Source organism: Aspergillus piperis, assembly GCF_003184755.1.
Source record: "Aspergillus piperis CBS 112811 unplaced genomic scaffold BO85scaffold_26, whole genome shotgun sequence".
NCBI classification, from domain to species: Eukaryota; Fungi; Ascomycota; class Eurotiomycetes; order Eurotiales; family Aspergillaceae; genus Aspergillus; species Aspergillus piperis.
In genome coordinates, this window is record NW_020291616.1 from 1 (window position 1) to 19,326 (window position 19,326).

General features: G+C 48.6%; 10 protein-coding genes across 10 annotated transcripts; 4 read left to right on the forward strand and 6 right to left on the reverse strand.

Moving 5' to 3' along the window:
- Window positions 1–404: 404 nt before the first annotated feature.
- On the reverse strand, window positions 405–1,343 carry BO85DRAFT_453400 (MDR family NADP-dependent oxidoreductase). The gene has a single exon (XM_025661044.1). The coding sequence runs from the start codon at window positions 1,304–1,306 to the stop codon at window positions 431–433; it is 876 nt and encodes a 291-aa protein (XP_025510919.1). The 5' UTR covers window positions 1,307–1,343; the 3' UTR covers window positions 405–430.
- Window positions 1,344–2,174: 831 nt separating this feature from the next.
- Window positions 2,175–3,987, reverse strand: BO85DRAFT_430092 (putative MFS alpha-glucoside transporter; the record flags this gene model as incomplete). The annotated part of the gene is made up of 3 exons (XM_025658275.1): window positions 2,175–3,692; window positions 3,740–3,760; window positions 3,814–3,987. 3 exons carry the CDS (start codon window positions 3,985–3,987, stop codon window positions 2,322–2,324), a joined length of 1,566 nt encoding a protein of 521 aa, XP_025510920.1. The 3' UTR covers window positions 2,175–2,321.
- Window positions 3,988–5,340: 1,353 nt separating this feature from the next.
- BO85DRAFT_406474 (aldehyde dehydrogenase family protein) lies at window positions 5,341–7,382 on the forward strand. The gene is made up of 3 exons (XM_025657336.1): window positions 5,341–5,844; window positions 5,896–6,675; window positions 6,720–7,382. The coding sequence occupies exons 1-3, from the start codon at window positions 5,827–5,829 to the stop codon at window positions 7,341–7,343; spliced, it is 1,422 nt and encodes a 473-aa protein (XP_025510921.1). The 5' UTR covers window positions 5,341–5,826; the 3' UTR covers window positions 7,344–7,382.
- Window positions 7,383–7,386: 4 nt separating this feature from the next.
- On the reverse strand, window positions 7,387–9,194 carry BO85DRAFT_481347 (amidohydrolase; the record flags this gene model as incomplete). The annotated part of the gene is made up of 3 exons (XM_025663053.1): window positions 8,558–9,194; window positions 8,230–8,474; window positions 7,387–8,158 (listed from the first exon to the last, which is right to left on the reverse strand). The coding sequence occupies exons 1-3, from the start codon at window positions 8,927–8,929 to the stop codon at window positions 7,387–7,389; spliced, it is 1,389 nt and encodes a 462-aa protein (XP_025510922.1). The 5' UTR covers window positions 8,930–9,194.
- Window positions 9,195–9,367: 173 nt separating this feature from the next.
- Window positions 9,368–10,089, forward strand: BO85DRAFT_430099 (uncharacterized protein). The gene has a single exon (XM_025658276.1). It carries the CDS (start codon window positions 9,399–9,401, stop codon window positions 9,849–9,851), a length of 453 nt encoding a protein of 150 aa, XP_025510923.1. The 5' UTR covers window positions 9,368–9,398; the 3' UTR covers window positions 9,852–10,089.
- Window positions 10,090–10,722: 633 nt separating this feature from the next.
- BO85DRAFT_382312 (uncharacterized protein) lies at window positions 10,723–11,055 on the reverse strand (the record flags this gene model as incomplete). The annotated part of the gene is made up of 1 exon (XM_025656464.1): window positions 10,723–11,055. One exon carries the CDS (start codon window positions 11,053–11,055, stop codon window positions 10,723–10,725), a length of 333 nt encoding a protein of 110 aa, XP_025510924.1.
- Window positions 11,056–12,311: 1,256 nt separating this feature from the next.
- On the reverse strand, window positions 12,312–13,242 carry BO85DRAFT_492403 (bZIP transcription factor; the record flags this gene model as incomplete). The annotated part of the gene is made up of 2 exons (XM_025663774.1): window positions 12,312–13,051; window positions 13,122–13,242. 2 exons carry the CDS (start codon window positions 13,240–13,242, stop codon window positions 12,312–12,314), a joined length of 861 nt encoding a protein of 286 aa, XP_025510925.1.
- Window positions 13,243–14,940: 1,698 nt separating this feature from the next.
- On the forward strand, window positions 14,941–15,462 carry BO85DRAFT_463268 (uncharacterized protein; the record flags this gene model as incomplete). The annotated part of the gene is made up of 1 exon (XM_025661913.1): window positions 14,941–15,462. One exon carries the CDS (start codon window positions 14,941–14,943, stop codon window positions 15,460–15,462), a length of 522 nt encoding a protein of 173 aa, XP_025510926.1.
- Window positions 15,463–16,514: 1,052 nt separating this feature from the next.
- On the forward strand, window positions 16,515–17,329 carry BO85DRAFT_505031 (uncharacterized protein; the record flags this gene model as incomplete). The annotated part of the gene is made up of 2 exons (XM_025664318.1): window positions 16,515–16,521; window positions 16,616–17,329. The coding sequence occupies 2 exons, from the start codon at window positions 16,515–16,517 to the stop codon at window positions 17,299–17,301; spliced, it is 693 nt and encodes a 230-aa protein (XP_025510927.1). The 3' UTR covers window positions 17,302–17,329.
- A 335-nt stretch (window positions 17,330–17,664) lies between these two features.
- On the reverse strand, window positions 17,665–18,997 carry BO85DRAFT_442568 (uncharacterized protein; the record flags this gene model as incomplete). The annotated part of the gene is made up of 5 exons (XM_025658844.1): window positions 17,665–17,934; window positions 18,239–18,266; window positions 18,358–18,477; window positions 18,584–18,864; window positions 18,950–18,997. The coding sequence occupies 5 exons, from the start codon at window positions 18,995–18,997 to the stop codon at window positions 17,665–17,667; spliced, it is 747 nt and encodes a 248-aa protein (XP_025510928.1).
- Window positions 18,998–19,326: the final 329 nt, after the last annotated feature.

Consider the following 19,326-nt stretch of genomic DNA (forward strand, 5'->3'; position numbering starts at 1 on the left):
GTGGATGGTCGAGAGGAAGAGGAGGGGGGTGGAGGGGGAGAGGGATGGCGGGAGGGTGGAAAGTGTGGAGGGGAGGCAAGGTGGTGATGGTGATGGAGATGGAGAGAAGGGGGGTAGTGTGGAGGAAAGGGTTGGGTAGGATGAATTCTGTGTTATGATGATGTAGGGTGAAAAGATGATTATCAGGTGTCAGTATAGACTACCGAGATGAGAATAGTCTGGCAAGGATCTAGGGTCGGAGTAGTGACTAGTGGATCCCACGTGGTGTCAGCACTTTATTTATACCAGGATTACATTTTACTACAAATAGTTGTCACAGTTTGCTAAATCAATGCTAATTACATTTACTACAAATAGCTATCATAGTTTGTTTAAATCAATAATCATTAAAAATCTATACCATATCTATATCATAGCTGCATAGCTGCATCTAGAACTTAAGAACAGCCTTACCCAGGTTCTTTCCATGGAAAATACCCAACAAACCCTCGGGCGCATTCTCAATGCCCTGAGTCTCATGAATCAAGGTCTTGAAAGTACCCTCCTTGATCCACTTCTGCACCTTCTCCTGGTGCTCCTTAGTATACTTATCACCCATACCCTTGTCACCGACAATGAAACCACGCATATCCAGACGCTTGGTCAACACATTGGTGATGTTCTTGATCGGGTAACCACCGCCATTGTACTGCGAGATCATACCGCATACGACGATACGACCGAAATCGTTCATCGCGTTCAGCGCAGCCTCAAGGTGCTCACCACCAACATTCTCGTAGTAGATATCCAGACCCTCGGGGGCCAGACGGGCCAGCGCATCAGCCGGCTTCTCGGTCTTGTAGTTGAAACCACCGTCGAAGCCAAGCTCCTTGATGATGAAGTCGAGCTTCTCGTCCGATCCGACGGATCCAATGACCTTCAAACCCTCGTGCTTAGCGAGCTGACCGACCAGCTGACCGACAGCGCCACTGGCAGCGGAGACGAAGATGGTCTCGCCCTTCTTGGGCTTGCCGATCTCGTAGAGGGAAGAGTAGGCAGTCAGACCGGGCATGCCGAGGGCGCCGATGAAGACGCGGAGGTCCTCGATGCCGAGGGGGTTCTCGAGGGCGCGGACGCGGGGCAGCTGGTCAGCGGCGACGGAGATGTACTGCTGGATAGGGAGGAAGCCGATGATCAGGTCGCCCTCCTTGTAGGCGGGAGTGTTGGAGCGGAGGACCTTGCCGATGATGCTGCTGTCGATGGGAGCGTTGAGGGTGAAGGCGGGGGAGTAGGACTTGATGTGGGCGGGGCGCATGCGGCCGCGCATGTAGGGATCGAAGCTGGCATAGAGGGATTGCACGAAGATGCCACCCTCCGGGGCCGGGGCGGAGGCGTCGTACGAGGCCTGCTCGAGGACGACGTCCTGGCCGGGGACGAAGTAGCCGGTGGGGATTTGCTTGAAGACGAGGGTTTGGTTGGACATGGTGATTATGATGTGAATTTCACTTGGAGTGTTTGGAGAGATATGCTATGAATGGAATCAGGGTCTGACGTAGGGTTTATATTTCCTGCGGATCATGGCGGGTGGAATGTCGATTACAAAGCACCGTGATGATTCTACTACATTGCCCCCTAAGCAAGCAGAAGCTTCTCGAGACGAGGATTGTTTTTTCTGAGTTACCTAGGCTCTTGCCAGAAACAGGCTGGTGTGGGTGGGTTTTCGACCGGGACAACGGGCAGATTGGTGCAGAAGCTCCGTTGAACCACGGCTCTGGTGGACCGTGCCGGTGATGAGGCAATCGGGGGATATGCTTGTTCGGGGCATCAACCGGGCAGGATGTGAACGACGAGTCCTGCTCGGCAAGTTAGGATTTTTCTTTCCCCAAAGAGTGAGTGGGAGATTGTTTCAGACAAACACCATAAAAATACAGTTCTTACTGTGTAAATTTACCCCTCCGATAGGCTGCACTCAACGGAAACGCAACTCCGTGAAGGGTTAGTTATGTCATACTGGCGGAGCGAACTTAGAATCAGGAATGGAAGCCGGAAAGTTTCCACTCGGCGGGGTTTACGGTGTCGAGTTATGCTACGGGCCTCGGGATAAGGGGATAAGTGGGGGATTCAATGCGGACGGTGAAACTGATTAGTATTCGACGACCGATGCTTATCAAGCAGAAATAGAAGATGTTGAGACTGAAGAAAATCATTAAGATACCTCGGTAGTGGAGGATGTTGAGGTTGATTTGATGTTATCTCCATTATCCCCGGCATTAGTCAGCATAAGCTGTCAATTTTTTGTCGGAGTAGATTCGGTCTTCGGCATCGACAGAATTGACTTCGATTTACTGCATCTCAACCACACAATTCTTGAACTTTCGACTGGGGACACCCTTTTCAAACAGCACATCCAACTCCTCGAACGTCTTTCCTTGCGTCTCTGGCATCCACCAGAAGCAATACCCTGCACACAGCGCGCCTAACCCCGCAAATAAAAATCCCATCTTGCCCCGCCAGTTCCCCTCGTCTTCGTTCATCGCGTACGGTATCACTACTGCGAACACTACCGACCACACAAAGCAGCTGACTGTGGCCAGCGCGATGGTCAGTCCCCGCAGTCTCGCCGATGAGACTTCCGCCAGCAGCACATAGCAGAATGGCCCGAGACTGAGATCATACACGAACGTGCAGGCCAGCATGAGCCCACACTGTCCCCATACCGTGGCATTGTCTCGTGGGACGACGTCGAGCACACCGATCAGGCACTGTACCACCGCCAAAGCGGAGCACCCGAAGATGTACATCGTTCGGCGGCCCACATAGGGCAGTAATAGCCACGATAGACATGTTCCAACAAGTCCCAGCGCCGTCAGTCCGATGTTCATCGAAAATGCATTTGACGAGTCTAAGCCCGCCAGCTCCATAAAATGCACGGCGTAGTTGATGAAGAAGACATTTCCCGTGAAGGCTTGCATGTTGTAAGCCATCACGCAGATCAGCAGGCGGCGGAGGTTAGGCCCACGCACACATTCCCGGTATGTCGGTCGGTCGGCCTGGAAACTGGCTTCTAGACGCAGTGTCTCTTCGATATGGGATAGTTGCCGCGACACATCTACACCGGGAGTGGCTAGACGCCGTAGCGATGCTAGTGCCGCTTCGTTGCGACCATGTCGACAAAGCCAGTATGGCGGATCAGGGCAGAAGAAGATCAGCGCCAGCATGATGCATGGTAGCGCCCACTGCGTCGCGATGGGGATTTTGTACGACATGGTGGTGTTCAGCGACTCCGTGCCTTTGAGGATGCCCGAGGCAATGAGCGACCCGATCGAGAAGGCAAGGTTGGTCATTGTAGCCGCGAACCCGCGGAGTGCCAGCGGGGTTACCTCACCCACGTACGCAGAGGCACAAATGGGGTAAAACGCGATGATGCACCCATTGATGAGCTCGCCCACAAACAGCTGGGCTGGCGTATGACTGAAGAACTGCACGAAGATGAAGGCGATGGACAAACACGAGCACACAGCTATCATCACTCGTGGACCGAAGCGATCGTAGGCAAAGCCCGAGCAAAGAGCGCCCACGATGGCCCCTAGTAGATTTGCGTATTGGAAGGCGGAGATCCACTGAGCGGCTAGGACGTATTCCCCATGGTAATTGTAGCCGTATGTCTTTTTGAAGACGTCGAGACCGACTAGACCTTTGACGATACCGCCATCCTATACCAGTTAGGGCTGCATCTCAACTCAAATGGAGGATGACCTACAATGCCTTTCAAAATGGTCGCCTATGGTAAGTTAACAGCTGCTTTTCAACCGGACAAATATATTAGTTTCCTACCAGGTTCATAAACGACGCCCAAGCCACAGCCGGCCAGTGCCGTCGCATGGCTTCCCAGAATCCCAGCGCATGTTCCTTTCGAGTGAACTCCTGCGCAAACTCGGCTTCATCGCTCACACCATCCGGAAGAACCTGAACGACTGTCTGTCGCTTTTCATCTAGAATATTACCCATGGCGGGGTGACTGGTTCATTTCTTCTCACATACTGGATGTTCATCTGCTTTTATGTGTGACGCGCCTGCTGTCTTGGCCTTCTTGGCTCGGGTGGTTGCGCCAATCGCTTCGGGCAGCATTATGTCGGTACCATTTATTTTATTGTATGGCTCATCGATGCCATGTGCAGCTAAGCATATCTATATCTCATCTATTCATGATTTGCTCAATCCTTATCCACATCTCAAATGCCGTGCTAAATGCACCGCACATGATTGGTAGGAGGAATTGGGAAACCCTCCTGTGCTGTCATTCGAGGACCTTGGGGTTTCTGCCGAGACAATTAGTGGTAATTTGATGCTGGGCAATTGAGCAAGTTCTTACATATGCTATCAAACATACTTAGTCAGGTATATACAAACTACATGATAATTCAATCTATCCTTTAGGTCTGCTGGAGTTTATAATAGAGATTCCTCTAAATCTTTATTTTGTATATTTGCTACCCCAGACCTAAGAAATTTTCCTAGTTCTTCTGAGAACTATACATTTCATCCCTACTTACTAATGTAATAAGATGAAAAGATGAAATGAGTCGGACACTTGAATTCATTCTAGTATCATCCCTGCCATCGAAAACATATCTTGTTAGTATCAAGAATTTTGAGACAATTTATTTTGGAAAAGATGTGATCTGAGTTTCTCTTAATAGGCTTTACATCGTATTCCTTAGGTGTACTTCAAAAGCATTAACATGATTCCGAGACAGATCTCTCCCAGTTACGAGTAGATTTATTCTCATATCGAGATGATTCAAGTTGGTGTTGGAACCAATTGACCACTGTGGAACACGCCAACCTGCACAGTACCCGAGCAAAGTCCCATGACCAAACCCAGCTGCGAGCTATCAGTCAAGCTAAGGTTTCAATAACCGCTTCCAACCTGGTCAGAAGTTGATCGCCGGTGTATCGTGTCGCACTGACCATCTTGTTGAAGGCACCGACGCTGGGATGCCATCGGCTGGTGTGTTTCTCCGTTGCTCCGTGGCATTAGTCAGCACATGGGAGTGCCCTTGAAGAGACAGTTTCACCAGGTAAACGAGAAACAAAGAATAAGCAATGCTACTGTGACGTAGTGTGTTTGATAATTATCAGATAGTTCAATTACCACTCGCTTGGCGCGGAGTCTGCAGTTTTCGCTCGAGTCAGCTGGGGATCACGTCGCAAAACACCCGCTGAGAGATACTCCGGATACCTGCGGACTATCTCGCCACACGCAAAGCCTCCAATCAATCAATCAACCAAGATGAGCATCTATCATCATGTGTCTATTTTCTATTAAGGCTACCAGGCGTCCGGAGAACGCCGCCTCAGGCAACAGGTCGGAGACACCGGCTGGCAAGCTGAAATTGAAGGCGGAAAATCTCCGACTGGAGGGAAAAGACGCCGTCCGTGCCTCGTGTCACTCGTGTAGATAATATCACATCGCACTGCTCTTCCACGTTCCAGCTGTGTGACGCTTGTCAGCGCCGCATGCTGCAGGAGAACGTGATTGGAAGGTGAGACAAAGACGGCAATTCAGGCGTCCGACGATCAATCTGACATCCACTCACTGTTCGGAGCTAAACAGTCCCCATGCGCACCGTAGTGACTAAACTAGATTCAAGGTGCGGGGAATGTCAGCAATCTCGCCCAATGCGGCCGATATAGAGTTCAATTTAGCGGATTTGGCCGACTTTCATGTGTTTGAGGTCCTTCTAGGCCTATTGCGATGCTGCTCTTATAGTCCGGCTGTGCCCTGCTCCATTTGCTTGCTTTCGTTCACCCTCATCATCAGAAATAATCACAACTTTGAACATCATGGCTTTGGATTACACTGTAAGTGATCAATGATCGATACTCCGATCTGCATGCGATCTAACGGATCAGACCTTTTACAATGTCATCGACAACGAATTGACTTCCACGTCGCAAACCCGTCATGGCATTAACCCAGCCAATTGCCAGCCCAACCCTGAAGTGCCCGTCTCGACAGCAGAAGATCTCGATCGCGCAGTGGGCGCTGCCAGCCGAGCGTTTCGTCAATGGTCACGGACCTCGTATGATGAGCGCCGCACTGCCATCCATTCCTTTGCTGATCGCATCGCGGCCAATAAGGAAGATCTGGTGGGACTTCTGTCCCGCGAGCAGGGCAAATCATTGAGCCAGGCATCGACCGAGCTGGACATGGCCATTCAGTGGACCCGTTCGCTCAGCTCCATCATTATTCCCAAGACGGTCGTCAATGACACAGACGACCGGGAGGTAATTCAGCGGTATATCCCTATCGGTGTAGCCGCTGCTATTGTGCCCTGGAATTTTCCTGTACTGCTGGCTATCGGCAAGATTGTCCCAGCTGTGTATACGGGTAATACTATCATCGTCAAGCCCTCCCCATACACGCCATACTGTGGTTTGAAATTGGCGGAACTGGCAACACAATGCTTTCCGCCGGGTGTGGTGCAGGCTCTCAGTGGGGGCGACGATCTGGGACCGATGATTACCGAGCACCCAGGTATTCAAAAGATTAGCTTCACGGGCTCGATAGCTACGGGCCAGCGTGTCATGGCTAGTTGTGCTAAGACGTTGAAGAAAGTGACATTGGAACTGGGCGGGAATGACCCCTGCATTGTCTGCGAGGATGTAGACATCGATGCTATAATTCCTCAGGTGTGTTGCATCTTCTGAATCTAATATATCTGCTAACAATGTAGATTGCTTTCCTCTCCTTTTTGTGCTCAAGTCAGATCTGCATGATGATCAAGCGCCTTTATGTGCACGAGAAGATTTACGATGAGTTCCGCGATAAACTCGTGCAGCATGTTCAAGCCCTGAAAATGGGCGAGGGTACAGAGCCGGACGTATTCATTGGGCCTCTGCAGAACAAGATGCAGTACGACAAGGCTACCGACCTTCTTAACAACATCCATTCTAGCGGTCTGAGCACCTTCTCGAGTAATCCCATTCTAGGCCGGACAGGCTACTTCATCACTCCAACGATTGTCGACAACCCGCCCGAGACATCCCGGGTCGTGCAGGAGGAGCCATTCGCCCCGATCCTGCCTCTTATGAAATGGTCCGACGAGACAGATGTACTGGCGCGCGCCAACAACACAGACTACGGCCTAGGAGCATCCGTCTGGAGTCGCGACCTGCAGCGCGCACGACGCATGGCAGATCATCTCGAGGCGGGCTCAGTCTGGGTGAACTCACATTTCGATTGTGCGCCCTTCGCACCCTTCGGAGGACACAAGAAGAGCGGGCTTGGAGTGGAGTGGGGATTGAACGGACTGACAGGATGGTGCAATTCGCAGACTCTGTGGCTACCAAAGCTTTAATCAAACCTTTATACCTCACAATAAAATCCATTTCAATTGAATCTCACACAACCGGCCACCTAGCACCTACCCTGCCCCCCAACCCAGCCCTCTCCACGACCTCCCTACTCCTCCTCTCCGCCTCCCTCACGACCTCCCCCTCATCCATCGTCACCAACTCGCCCTCCCTAACAACCACCTTGCCATCCACCATCACAAACCTCACATCCCTCCCCGTAGCCGTATACACCACCGCACTAACCGGATTGAACCACGGCTGCATCTCCACGCCCCTAGCATCAATCGCCACAATATCCGCCTTCTTCCCTACCTCCAAACTCCCAATACTATCCTGCAACCCCAACGCCCTAGCCCCATTAATCGTCGCCATCTCCAGCACTTCCTCCGCACTCACAACCGTTGGATCCCCACTCGTCCCTTTATGTATAATCCCCGCTAGCTTCATCTCCTGCAACATGTCGCAGGTATTGTTACACGGTGCACCATCCGTCCCGAGCCCGATATTCACCCCCGCACGCTGCAGATCCGGGACTCGACATGTGCCCGACGCGAGCTTCGCATTGGAGGTGGGGCAGTGCGCGACATGCGTGCCGGACTTAGCTAGAAGCGAGATATCCCCGTCGTCGAGGTGGACCATGTGTACTAGCACGGTGGAGGGGGAGAGGAGCCCGACGCTGTCGCAGTAGGTCATGGGGGTATGGTCGACGGAGGCGAAGAAGTCCCGGTCGGCGGACACTTCGGCGCAATGCATGGTTATGGGTATGTTGTGTTTCGCTGAGAGGGCGGTCATTTCTTTGTAGAGGGCAGGAGACACTCTGAGAGATTCGTCAGTTAGTATCATAACCAGAGGGCAATATTTAGATGGAGAAAAGAAAAGGGTGTATACCCCCCCGGCGTCCTGGCCCCAAACCAAACCCTAATCCGATCCCCCGCCTTCCCATTCCACTTCTCCCACATCTTCATCGTGCCCAGCAACGACGTCTCCCGATCTTCAATTAACCCCGGGTGCATCGCCCACGCATCATCCTTCGCGTACCGTCCCGTATCCATGACGATCTTGCCCAAGCAGCCTCGGATCCCGCTCTCCTCGACGGCGCGACATAGTCCGTCGAAGCCATACCGATCTGCGAACTACACAGACACAGTATCACATCAGCACCGTCCACCTACATAAATAAATGAATACGGAAAAGAATGGGGAGAGAGAGAAATACCATACTCTCCAGAAAACAAGTCGTCCCACTCTTCAACATCTCCGCAATACTCAACCTCGCCGCCGCATATCCATCCTGGGGCGTGAAATTTCCCTGCAAGACCCAAATGCGCTCGCACAGCCAAGATACCAGCTCGAGGTCGTCTGCGCAGCCGCGGAGGAGCGTCTGCGCAGTGTGCATATGCGTGGAGATTAGTCCCGGGATGAGGATGTGGCCGGTGAGATCGATGACTTCGTCATTTGGGTATTTGGCTAGGAGGATGGGGGTTTTGTCGATGTCGGTTATGTAATTGGACTCGGTGCGGAGGGCGCCGTTGGTGAGGATTGTGCGGGTTGGGGAGAGGGTCAGGATTGTGGTGTTGATTAGGAGCATTTTGGTTCAATTGAGAGGGAATGAGATATAATGGGGGGTTGAGGTAGGGGTTGTAAGTGGTTAGTGGTGTTTACTTTGGTGGCGGTTTTGGTACCGGGGGTTTTGTTATATAGATGGGGTGGTGGCGGAGGTCGCCGATGCGGGGGTGAAGGAGGATATCCGGATGGGAAGTTGGGGATAGAGATAAGATTAGAAAGGGTTATCATATCAGATTAGTCTACTCCGCACACGGAATCGTATTTGTGATGGCATCTCAACGTTGCTGTATGTTTCTCCTTCCTGTCATATCAGGGCAACCTGTCTGAGCCTTCAAACAGTCAAAACAGTGGTGCCAATAGCTTTGCAGTCAGGTGACGCATGCAAGGGGAAAATTGAAAGTGCAGCTTGCTGTCTGCATATCCAACCATCAAACCCTTTTGTAATTCTCAACGCACTTCTCACGGTATTTGCCCACATAATACCTTCCATCATGGACGAGGTCAATGAACATGTACTCCAAACTATGCAAGATTTAACAACAATACGCATTGTTATTGACGTTCCTACCGAAATTTTAAACCCAAACAATTATTTGGAATCAGCATTCGAACTCGTTAAACCGTTCACGAACAGCTGGGGGGAACGCCACGTGGTGCGAAAACTCGTCGTCGATGTGTATTCGCGACATGCATACATTGTGATCGACATCAATAATTTTTCTTATGATTTCAAGCTCGCTCATTTACAGACCTTCGCTATTCCAGTCCACATTCTACATTTGTCAAGGAAAAGCAAGCAATGGTCCATCTTTAGACGAGAACTAGAGGATCAACGAGTCGCCAAGGATATTGCAGAGTTGCACAGGTGTAACGGCCAAAACCAACCCCCTTTCTTTGCAGACCATATTCGAGGGTCTGTTTACCTTTCTCCCCGTACAACATGAGGAAATGATGGGCGAAATGGGATTTGGTGTGCATGCAGCGTCGCATATGTTCGCAACTCTATTTCTTGACTCTTATAATTTACCTGTTCTTCAATGTGCAAATTGGATTTTGAGCGAATCGAGCCCGTGTTAACAACTAGGGGTACGTCCATACCATCACTAGGTTTTCCTTGGCTATTTTCACATCGTTTCCGGGTTTTACTGCGGGTTTCGAAAGAATCGAGGCAATGATAACAATAAGCATTGTTACAATTATTTCTGCTCTTAGTGGTATGTGTGAGATTAGTCCCCAACATCTCCTTCTCGGGTAAGGTGCTCCAAGTGGCTTCCGATTGAGCCGAGAAGATCATGGAAAGGGAGTTAAGCAGGCAATTTCAGGATAATGTTCCCGGCACTTGGTAGTACGATCCTCCGCCTACATTTAAATTGTAGATCGACGTCGGCATTTTCATATTATCCTCTCACCGTAGTGAAATACTACTGGAGAACCTTAGTTTGACAGACTAAAGTAGAATGTACCTGGTAAGCACAGAACAAGCATTCTAACTTAGTATATATTCTTGAAATCTAGTGGCAGGTCTGTTCATGTACATGTCAGTTAGGAAACAACTCATTCATCTACCCATCCATTATCAGTGGTAGTAGTCCAGGTTCCGATCTCAATCGTACACAATGCAATTTCAAGATAACGGGGTGACCAGCATACTTCGCAGTGTAGTTGCTAGCAAAATGCAAATCGACGAAAAAATGACCTGGACATGCTATATGACGAAGGATAACGTGCTGTATGGCTCAATAAGAATCCCTTCCTAATGAAATTAGCCACGACATACCCTCAATACTCTTCTCGGGTAAATACCTACCTCAACACTCAAGGCTTAGAAGAAGGCTGCACAGTCTCCCCAAACAAGAAAATAGCTGGCTTGTTGCTGAAATTAACAACATCCCCCATAACCTCCGGCACCTCGGGACTCTCAAATGCTTTCTTCATCCCCTCCTCACTTTCCCAGTGTACTCGGCTACCAACAGCATATGGAGGGGGTGTACCGTCCAAGGACGGACTAAACTTGGTGACGGACCAGCTTTTGAGGCCGTACTTGGTCCAATGCTTCTCGATTAGCCTCATGTGAACGTTGGTGTAGTAATCGACGTCGTATCTGGCATCGGGCTCGTTGGGGAAGACGACGGTGATTGTATATGTCATGTTGATGAGTGTTCTCCTGAAAGTGTTGGTGTTATGTGGAGAAATTGAATGTTGGCAAGGTGGTTGGGTGTTCCAATCCTTCTGATTGAGGGGCAGGGTCACCCTTATGTAGGATTCATTCTGAATATCGCGGTGAGTTACATCCGCTAAGTCCGTGAGCTTACACCATTTCGGTAGAACTCCGGTTATTTCGCGTTAATCATTCACATTTCCACTAGATATGTAGGATATATTGAGTATCCAGGCCTACCCTGGATCCTTGTCCGGAAGTATACCGAAGTAGGACTGAGGCGTCATCATATAAGAGGCAGGCAAAGTCGTGTCTGCTGTGTGCCATGGTTCTGCCGCTCTGGCCAATGTGACGTTATCGAATGGGACATAATCATTTTCACGACAGAAGGTTACTAGTACCTCTGACGCGGAGGAGGAAATCCCACAATTTAGCCAAGATATGCCCTTCTTGCTGGAGACGGAACTAATTAACCGTGGAGTATTTGAGAGAAGGCCGATGGCCCATTTGGTATCAAGGTTCTCACCAGTGAGAGAATGGCCAATCGGTTACGGGTCAATACCCGCTGAGTGCCGCGGTTATTGGCGACAGCATCATTAGAGCTGCTGGTATGTAGATTAGTATCGAGGTCTTAGTGCAGCTGCGGGCTCTTTAGGAAAAATCCAATTCTTTCTGAGTATTTCATTTCACTTCTTACGCAAGACTGTTGAACATCCAGGATAGAGCGTAGGCATAGTAGCTACTTATGAACAGAGCTGAACACTGTGTAGGGAAACGTCCAACAAACCCTCAACGCACCATGATGGCAACATGTATGATGGATGCCGCACTTGATAATCATATGCTAAGATCCACTGCTACAATCCCAGCCAATCAGAGCAGAATTGTAAGCAAGGTGCAGCCACTGCAGATTGAGTGGTCTCCACAGCAGTATCGACCAATTGCACTGAACTCGTAAGCAGATGGCGTTCTCCACCTTGAGGTACAACCTTGGCCAGGGACCAATTTGTCCACTGTCCAGAGACTAAGCCGTCACTACAACGCCAGGCCGGGGGTTTCTGCACATAGTGGGATTTCGAGGGGATTCTAGTTCTTAAAGACCAGATACTGTGAGATAGCGGCTGAATTCAAGTATATAAGGGTCTTGATTGCTCTACAGACGCCTCAAAGGCATGGAACACACGTTATGTAGCTGGAGATAGAATCTTCGCAGTTGACAAATCTTTTATCTATACAGGTACAAGTTTCAGGTATCGCCGGAAGTGAAGATGCGCTCCCATACCAGAGGCCTCTCCCCTCTCCTAGCCCTCCAACTGTTTGTTGAACGCAGAATTTCCGGACATCCTCGAAGAAAAGCCCCCCACTTCTTAGCAAAATCCTCAGTAACCTCCCAGTTCTGCGGATCCCAGGGTGTTCCCCATACGAGGAGTGTGGCATTACTGCTGCGCGTATCCCAGAAAGCCGTTAAATCATGGCACAGTTCATCATCATCAAGATCGTCGCCTGCTCGGATGAGATTGTCTCTCATGCTCGGGAACGGGAAGACATCAAGCCATGGGTGATGTGGAGTCGCACGCTGTAGGGCTGTAGGGCGTAAACTTGGGGGAATGCTCATCTGACCATTAGGGATTATATGGGGACCATGGGCGGAGAAGATGGATATAGTATCATCCAAGCACAGCCATTCGGCAGGCATGCCCAGAACAATAGCATTCTGGTAGGCCGCCCGAAGAACATTCATTCTGCTTAGGTTCAGGAGCATGTCGGTCTGTGGCGATCCGCCCAGGTAGCTATGCAAAGCTCCCGTTTCAAAGTCGGCCATCAGCTCGTGGACATCTGGAGGAGCAAATGTGCATCGGAGATGTTCGGTCTTTGATAGTCTACATGTAATCGTGCCCGAGGGGGGAATAGGAGAGTTCAATGATGATACGTTGTGGATGTTGTTTGCGGCTCCCGATGAACTGCCATTTTTTCGTTGACGCAACCCTGCAATAAGAATAGTCAGCTAAAAAGGCGCCAGCCTCTACACTGAGTAGGCAGGGGTTCTAGTCCTCACGATAGGCTCTCTGGTTGAGGCGATTTTGCACTCGACGTCGTATAACTCGACTGCTCACTCCGCTCCAGTCATCCTCAGGGCCAGTGGCCAGTGCGGGATGTGGTATCCGATGCAGCTGCATTTGGAAGGTTCTATGACACCAAGGAGGGTTGATCTGTTCTTACCACTACCTACACTGGGCGAGGCTAACAAGTGGCTCTTAAATAGATGCCGCAAGATGCTTACACTTCGGTTATTATTGGCCCGTTATCGGTCAATCCGCTGGTGGGGCCGATGGAGATGGAGTGGGTCGAGGGTCTCTTAACTCCGGTATCTGGTTATGGGCTTGCTAAGGGACATGGAAGTGTGGTTGAGTGTGGAATCAGTTGACTCTTCTCGGCAGAAGTTTCATAATAAGTCATTATGTCCCCTTCGTCTTTGCGCCCGTTATTATGGTATAGATTCTTGCATGGAGAAGAACTAGTGCATGCGATATTCAGGGAATATCTGGCAGTAATTGATATAGGCCTATACTTCAATATCGCTTGCTTTACTTTCTCACACCGTTGAGTCTATTGTTACTCTCGAGAGGCATTACTCACAAGAAGTTATTGTCGCAAGCTATATGGCAAATTCTATGCTGAGCCTCTTTTCAGACATTAGGATATCTGGACATCTTATCAGAGGACATCTAATGGTAGGGTCATAGCAGCACCCAAACTGAATATCATGTCACCTCATTAGATCTACACGCTTTTTAACCGAGACGCGAATTCTACCATCACTGTCTGCTACCTGCATACTAGGCGACGTCGAAAGATCAGATCAATCCTTGGGTTCAATACTTCATCACTCTGTAGGCTTCTAATTCAGCCGGATATCGTGTGGCTTCTCAACCCAGTCGAAGTTGTGCTGTGGAAGGTATGCAGAACGCCAAATGCCTCGTTCTTCGTGCAGTTTATGTCGCACTCGTTGTGCGGTGTACAAGATGATGGCGTTCAGACGAGGGGAGCACTCCAGCAGGAGTGGGGAGGCGGGTGGTTCTATTTATGAAGGCAAAGTAAATCACCGCTTGGGAAGGGAGTGAGGTGTTAGATAGCGCTTCCAAATCGTTGTTCTATACGGGGGTTTTATAATGCTACCTGATGGGAGATGACGGAGATAAGCTCAAAGTCCGGAAGATGCGGGCAGCTTACACCCTGAATGCGGGTCGGATCCAGTCTTGAGTTTGGATGGGGCACTTGGCAAGTCCTGATTATAAGTAAGGCATTTCATCGGACGCAACAACTAATTGTCCCTATCAATCGCTCAAACACCAAAGATCAATGCAAATAGCTGTCGGCTTGCATGCATAACGTACTGCCTTACCTCTTGTGAGCGTCGAAATTGGAGACACCCACAAAGTCACTCAGCGGCGAGCAACTCCTAGGAAAAGAAATATATTCTCTCTTCTCTTCCTTTTGTTTTGTTGTTGACTACCTGAAATAACATAAAATTAGTCATGTCAGGCAAACACTGTCATCGTTGCGAAACAATTATTCGTTGTTCGGAGTATTCTTCCGCTTGGAGACTATTATAATATATCTATGGGGTATTTTCATTCCATCCACATCCTGTAAGCCAGAACGAACATCAGTAGAACACCAGGCCAAGGCTACACCACGAAAGATGCATGCGAATGAGTTAGTCCCCATTAAATCTCACTAACTGATCAATGTTGTCAAATAATCCTATACTCACATGCTACACTAGAGAACCTTTCAATTCCGGGTGGGCATCGGGATCCTCACAACATGGAGGATCCGAGGCAAAAAGACGCAGTGGATATGTCCCCCCGAACATGCGCTCGCGCATCACCCCTGATATGAGAAGGAAACTGGATGACCAATGGATCTTATTGAAAGAGAAGTTGTTTGGTTCCTCTGAAGGCATGGCAGAACTCTCCGATGACCCAAAAGAGGAGGATAAATCTGACGATGAGGCATCTCCTGATAATCAAACTAACAATATGCCTTCAGCTGAGCCGTTTTCTGATCCTGGATTGTCCGAGGATAGTCCATACGAGGGAGAATGCTCTGATGATGAACGGTCTGATGATGGATTGCTCGGTGATCCATCCTTTGACGATGAGTTGTCCGATAATAGTTCGTCCCAAAGTCATGGGTTCTGGCAATATATCTGCGATATCTGTTCTAAGGTCTGGGATGGTATCAAGACCGGATTTCAAAAGGTTTTTGATGCAATCAAATCCGCGTGTGCTTTGTTACGGGATATTCTATGTGAGGCTGGCAGCTGGGTCAAGGAGCATCTGGATAATTTTCTATCCAAGATTACGCAGATACTTGTGGGGTCCAATCGGTAAAACTTTGGAGATTACGTCCCTTTGGTATGAATGAATTAATGGAATTTGTCATACTCTTCATTGAGTGCAATGATTTGGTGTATCTGGAAAGGATAATTTGTGGAGGGTTTAATATGAGTTTAATTATAAAATCGAAGTTTTCAGTTTCACGATCGACAAAAGAAGTAAGGTAGCAAAGCAAGGCCACCTTCGATAAAAAGACGCCTAATATACCAGAATATATCTCAGGAGGTGAATTATCCTGGAGATATGCTTCGTTCGATGGTAATTTAGTCCAATATATTGTAATTTAGATTGCAGATATATTTTCTTGCCTTACGGCATCGAAGTCGAGCAGATAGTATTTTGTATCCTTGGAGATAGAACCCCCCCCACTAAGCCTAGACAACTTGGCCGGTATCTTTTATATCGTCTGCCTGCTTTTATATCATACGCACTGAATGCTGAAATGATATTCACTGTAGTAGCGGGAAGATAACAACGAGACTCAAATGACAGGATTGCGGAGTAATATATAAATGCACTCGCTAGAGACAATGTTACATTACCAAATTAACACTAAGTTACTTGATAAATTGCAGTCTCAAAGTTGACCTGGGGGCATTTAGAGCTATTGCTGATGTCCATACAGATGGTTGCGTCTCGAAGGTCAATTCTTTGTGAAATCCCCTTGAAGCACCGGAATTAGCCTGGAAAATGGCAAGTAGAAGAAAAAAGCTACCCTGCTGTTCTACGTATAAGACAGGTAAGGTCTTATTAGATAGCTGGAAACTCCAGCATTGCAAATTAACTTGCCCTATTAAGGAATAGGGCTAGGTTACACAATGAATGACGGGATGTCAGGCTGTTTAGGCGTACTGCCTCATGCACCCCTGCTACAACGAAGTGAAGGAGATACCCGATGTAGTCAAATAGTATTTTGGTTTTCCTCTAGCCCGAAACTTGTATAAGAGAGAGCGCCAGTTGTTGAATCCAAGTCCAGGAGAAAACCCCTCAACTAGAAACAGCAAGTCACTTCAACTGTGGGCAAGTTCATACCAAGGGTCAGAACTATGGCTAGTAAGTACCTGATTGTTTCGATCATTCCTTCATAGCCATTTGGGACATTTCATTTCTAGCCCCAATTATAATGTACTAATATTGTCTATCACAGACCTTGAGAGCAGCATTCATAACCCCAAAACCCGCCCTTCGGAAGATGAAAAATACAACGAGATCGAAGGAATCGACTACACCGTCGGGTATGTAAAGCAGCTCAGCTCAGACGATGAACTCCTCGCCGGAGCCTGGGGCATGAATGCCACTACAGAGATATGGGATCTATGCTACCGGAGCGGCCCAAGGATGGCGAAAATCCTCGAGGATTTTGTCAGTAGCATGAAGCCTTCAAAGAGGGCCTACGACGATGCAAGGGACATCCTGACTATTGACATGCAGCTTTTCCATTGGTCCCAAGACATGGCTTTTATATCTATCTTCGATGATACAGAACCTCCCCGATTGGACTGGGACAAGGTCACGATGAACAATATTGTAGGAATCACTGCGATCTGGACTTTACATGAAATGGCTAGGATCAAACCGGGTATGTTTCGTCACACTTACCAATACGTCCCTGGAGAGAGGAATCCGTTCAAGTTGGATGCCTATGATCTTCTTCATGGAATAATGCTTTTGCGCTGGGTGCTTCGCACCTGGAATTATGATCGCAACCAACAGCCTGACAGACCCCGGCCGTTGAGGGCTAAGGAGAGACGATTTTGGAGACCGAAAGCGCGGGTTGTATCGTTCGCACCATTGCCTGAGCCGGAGGATAGTGACATGATGGATATTGATTGAATAGTACTATAGCACGAGATGATGTGATATAGCGGGGCTTTGAATTGATCCAGTCTTGGCCTATAGGGCAATTCATAAGCTGAGCTATTAATGCTGGCGAGGATAAAACTTCATACTAGATACAAAATGTGCCTACTTTACTATATCCAGCCACACGTTGTGGCATGCTTGGGTAGAAAATAGTAGTAAAATCAGTCTTTCCCAAATGACTTGATGAACCTTGACAGATCTTTTAGACCGGTGAGGAAAGCGGACCACATACTCAGGATGTAAATAAACACCGTTTACTCTTCCTTCGAAAATGGCAGATCTGTGCCATTGGAAGCATTGAAGTCCTCATACAGCGACTGCATGTTCTCATAGCTAATTATAAGGCTCATTATCGGGAAGGTACCTTGGATGTTTGATGATGGTATCTTCATCGGCTTTGCAGATATCTTCATCGGCTTTGCAGATATCTTCATCGGCTTTGCAGATATCTTCATCGGCTTTGCAGATATATCCGGAGTAGCCCATGGCGATGAAGTTTGGTGGCTGCTTCAGGTGCACAATTTTCTTGTTGTATTTAGCTTGTTGATCGGTATGCAGGTGGTCGACGATAACGTTGAGTGTTTCTTTGGAGGATTCAACAATCTAGCTTGTCGGATTAGTAAATTGTAATTACAGCCCATTGTTGGGATACGGAAACGCGGGAAATGTGTCTTTACATTGTCAGACCCACCATCATCGCCAAAATCTGGTCTGGCAGTCTCTTTGGGCTGGGATTGGATGAGATTGATTCCAATGGGAAAATGGGAGATTAAGACCCAAAGTGATGTCCATATACGCCAGCGAAACGGATTTGTGAAATGAAGCATGATGGAATCACACTGTGGAATTCTGCGACCAACACTTGGAGACAGGTCCATGCTACGGATGTCATGAAGTAAACGCTCACTGTTAGAGCTCCAGTGAGGCGGTGAGAACTAGCACAATTAGCCATCTAGTATGTCAATGTAGTGAACACAACATAGCTAAGGCCGACATGGAGATATTCACAGCTTCACGACGACTTACTAAGCTAGGCAAATCCAGAACGCGTCAGGCGCGGCCATAGAAGTCAAATGATCTTTGAAATTTGAACCATATACTACTGTTGCTTCTCGGACAAAGGGAATAAACCTCGTCAAGAAGAGTCTGAAATGGATTGAGCAAGAGAGTTAAATGAAATAATTACTAAATTTTGCGCACATTAGGCCTTCAGATTATAGCTCAAGCTAACCCTCTCGTACTAAGCACAGACCTTGATACGATGGGGCTGAGAAGCAAGTGTGAAGCCCGAACCCCCAGCCCCAGTGGCATCATCATCCTTGCGTCTCTTGGGATCCCTTTCCTGACGGTATCTGGGACAGAGATATCCTTTGCCATCACCACGAGTGGCACCCTTGGAGGTTGTAATTGGGTGCTTGCAGGACGAGCCTCTTTCAATCGCGGGCTTGCACCAGTGGACTTTTTCCTCGCCTTCCGGCATCCTGTGCCCGCAGCTCCAAGTATACACGTTGGGAAGCTCTTTTTTGCGCATTGCTGTCTGAGATATAATGCGTAGTCTGTGTTGTGGTGTCAGTAACTATACCAAATGGACCTTTCCTGCCAGGAAAAAAATACATACGTGGAGGTTCTGATGGGAAATTCTGTGTAAAAAGAACCCAGTAGACATGAATAGGAATCCACGGAGAACTCACAATGGCAGTATTTATATGAACTAGTTGGTGGCTTTGAGCCTCGGAGCCTATAGATTAGTTAATTCTGGGGCGTTGAATATGGAGTCTGCTTTGTCAATTGTGACAAGGATCAGAACCAAATAACGAGGATTCCAGCAGTCTGCCGAGAGAATTCAGGCCCATGATTGTGACATGTGTTCATAGATTCACAGACACGTCGACCAAATTTGACCAACCCCGATGGGTGCACACCCGTTGCCTTACTAGACAGGAGCATTCGTAATGAAGCAATGCGTAATAAAACACAGATGGTAGCCAAGAGGCG

Coding starts and splice junctions, on each gene's coding strand:
- BO85DRAFT_406474 (XM_025657336.1), top strand. Junction 6,676..6,719: donor TCGATGCTATAATTCCTCAG/GTGTGTTGCATC, acceptor CTAACAATGTAG/ATTGCTTTCCTCTCCTTTTT.
- BO85DRAFT_453400 (XM_025661044.1), bottom strand. CDS start 1,306: ATGCGCGGCCGCATGCGCCCCGCCCACATCAAGTCCTACTCCCCCGCC.
- BO85DRAFT_430099 (XM_025658276.1), top strand. CDS start 9,399: ATGGACGAGGTCAATGAACATGTACTCCAAACTATGCAAGATTTAACA.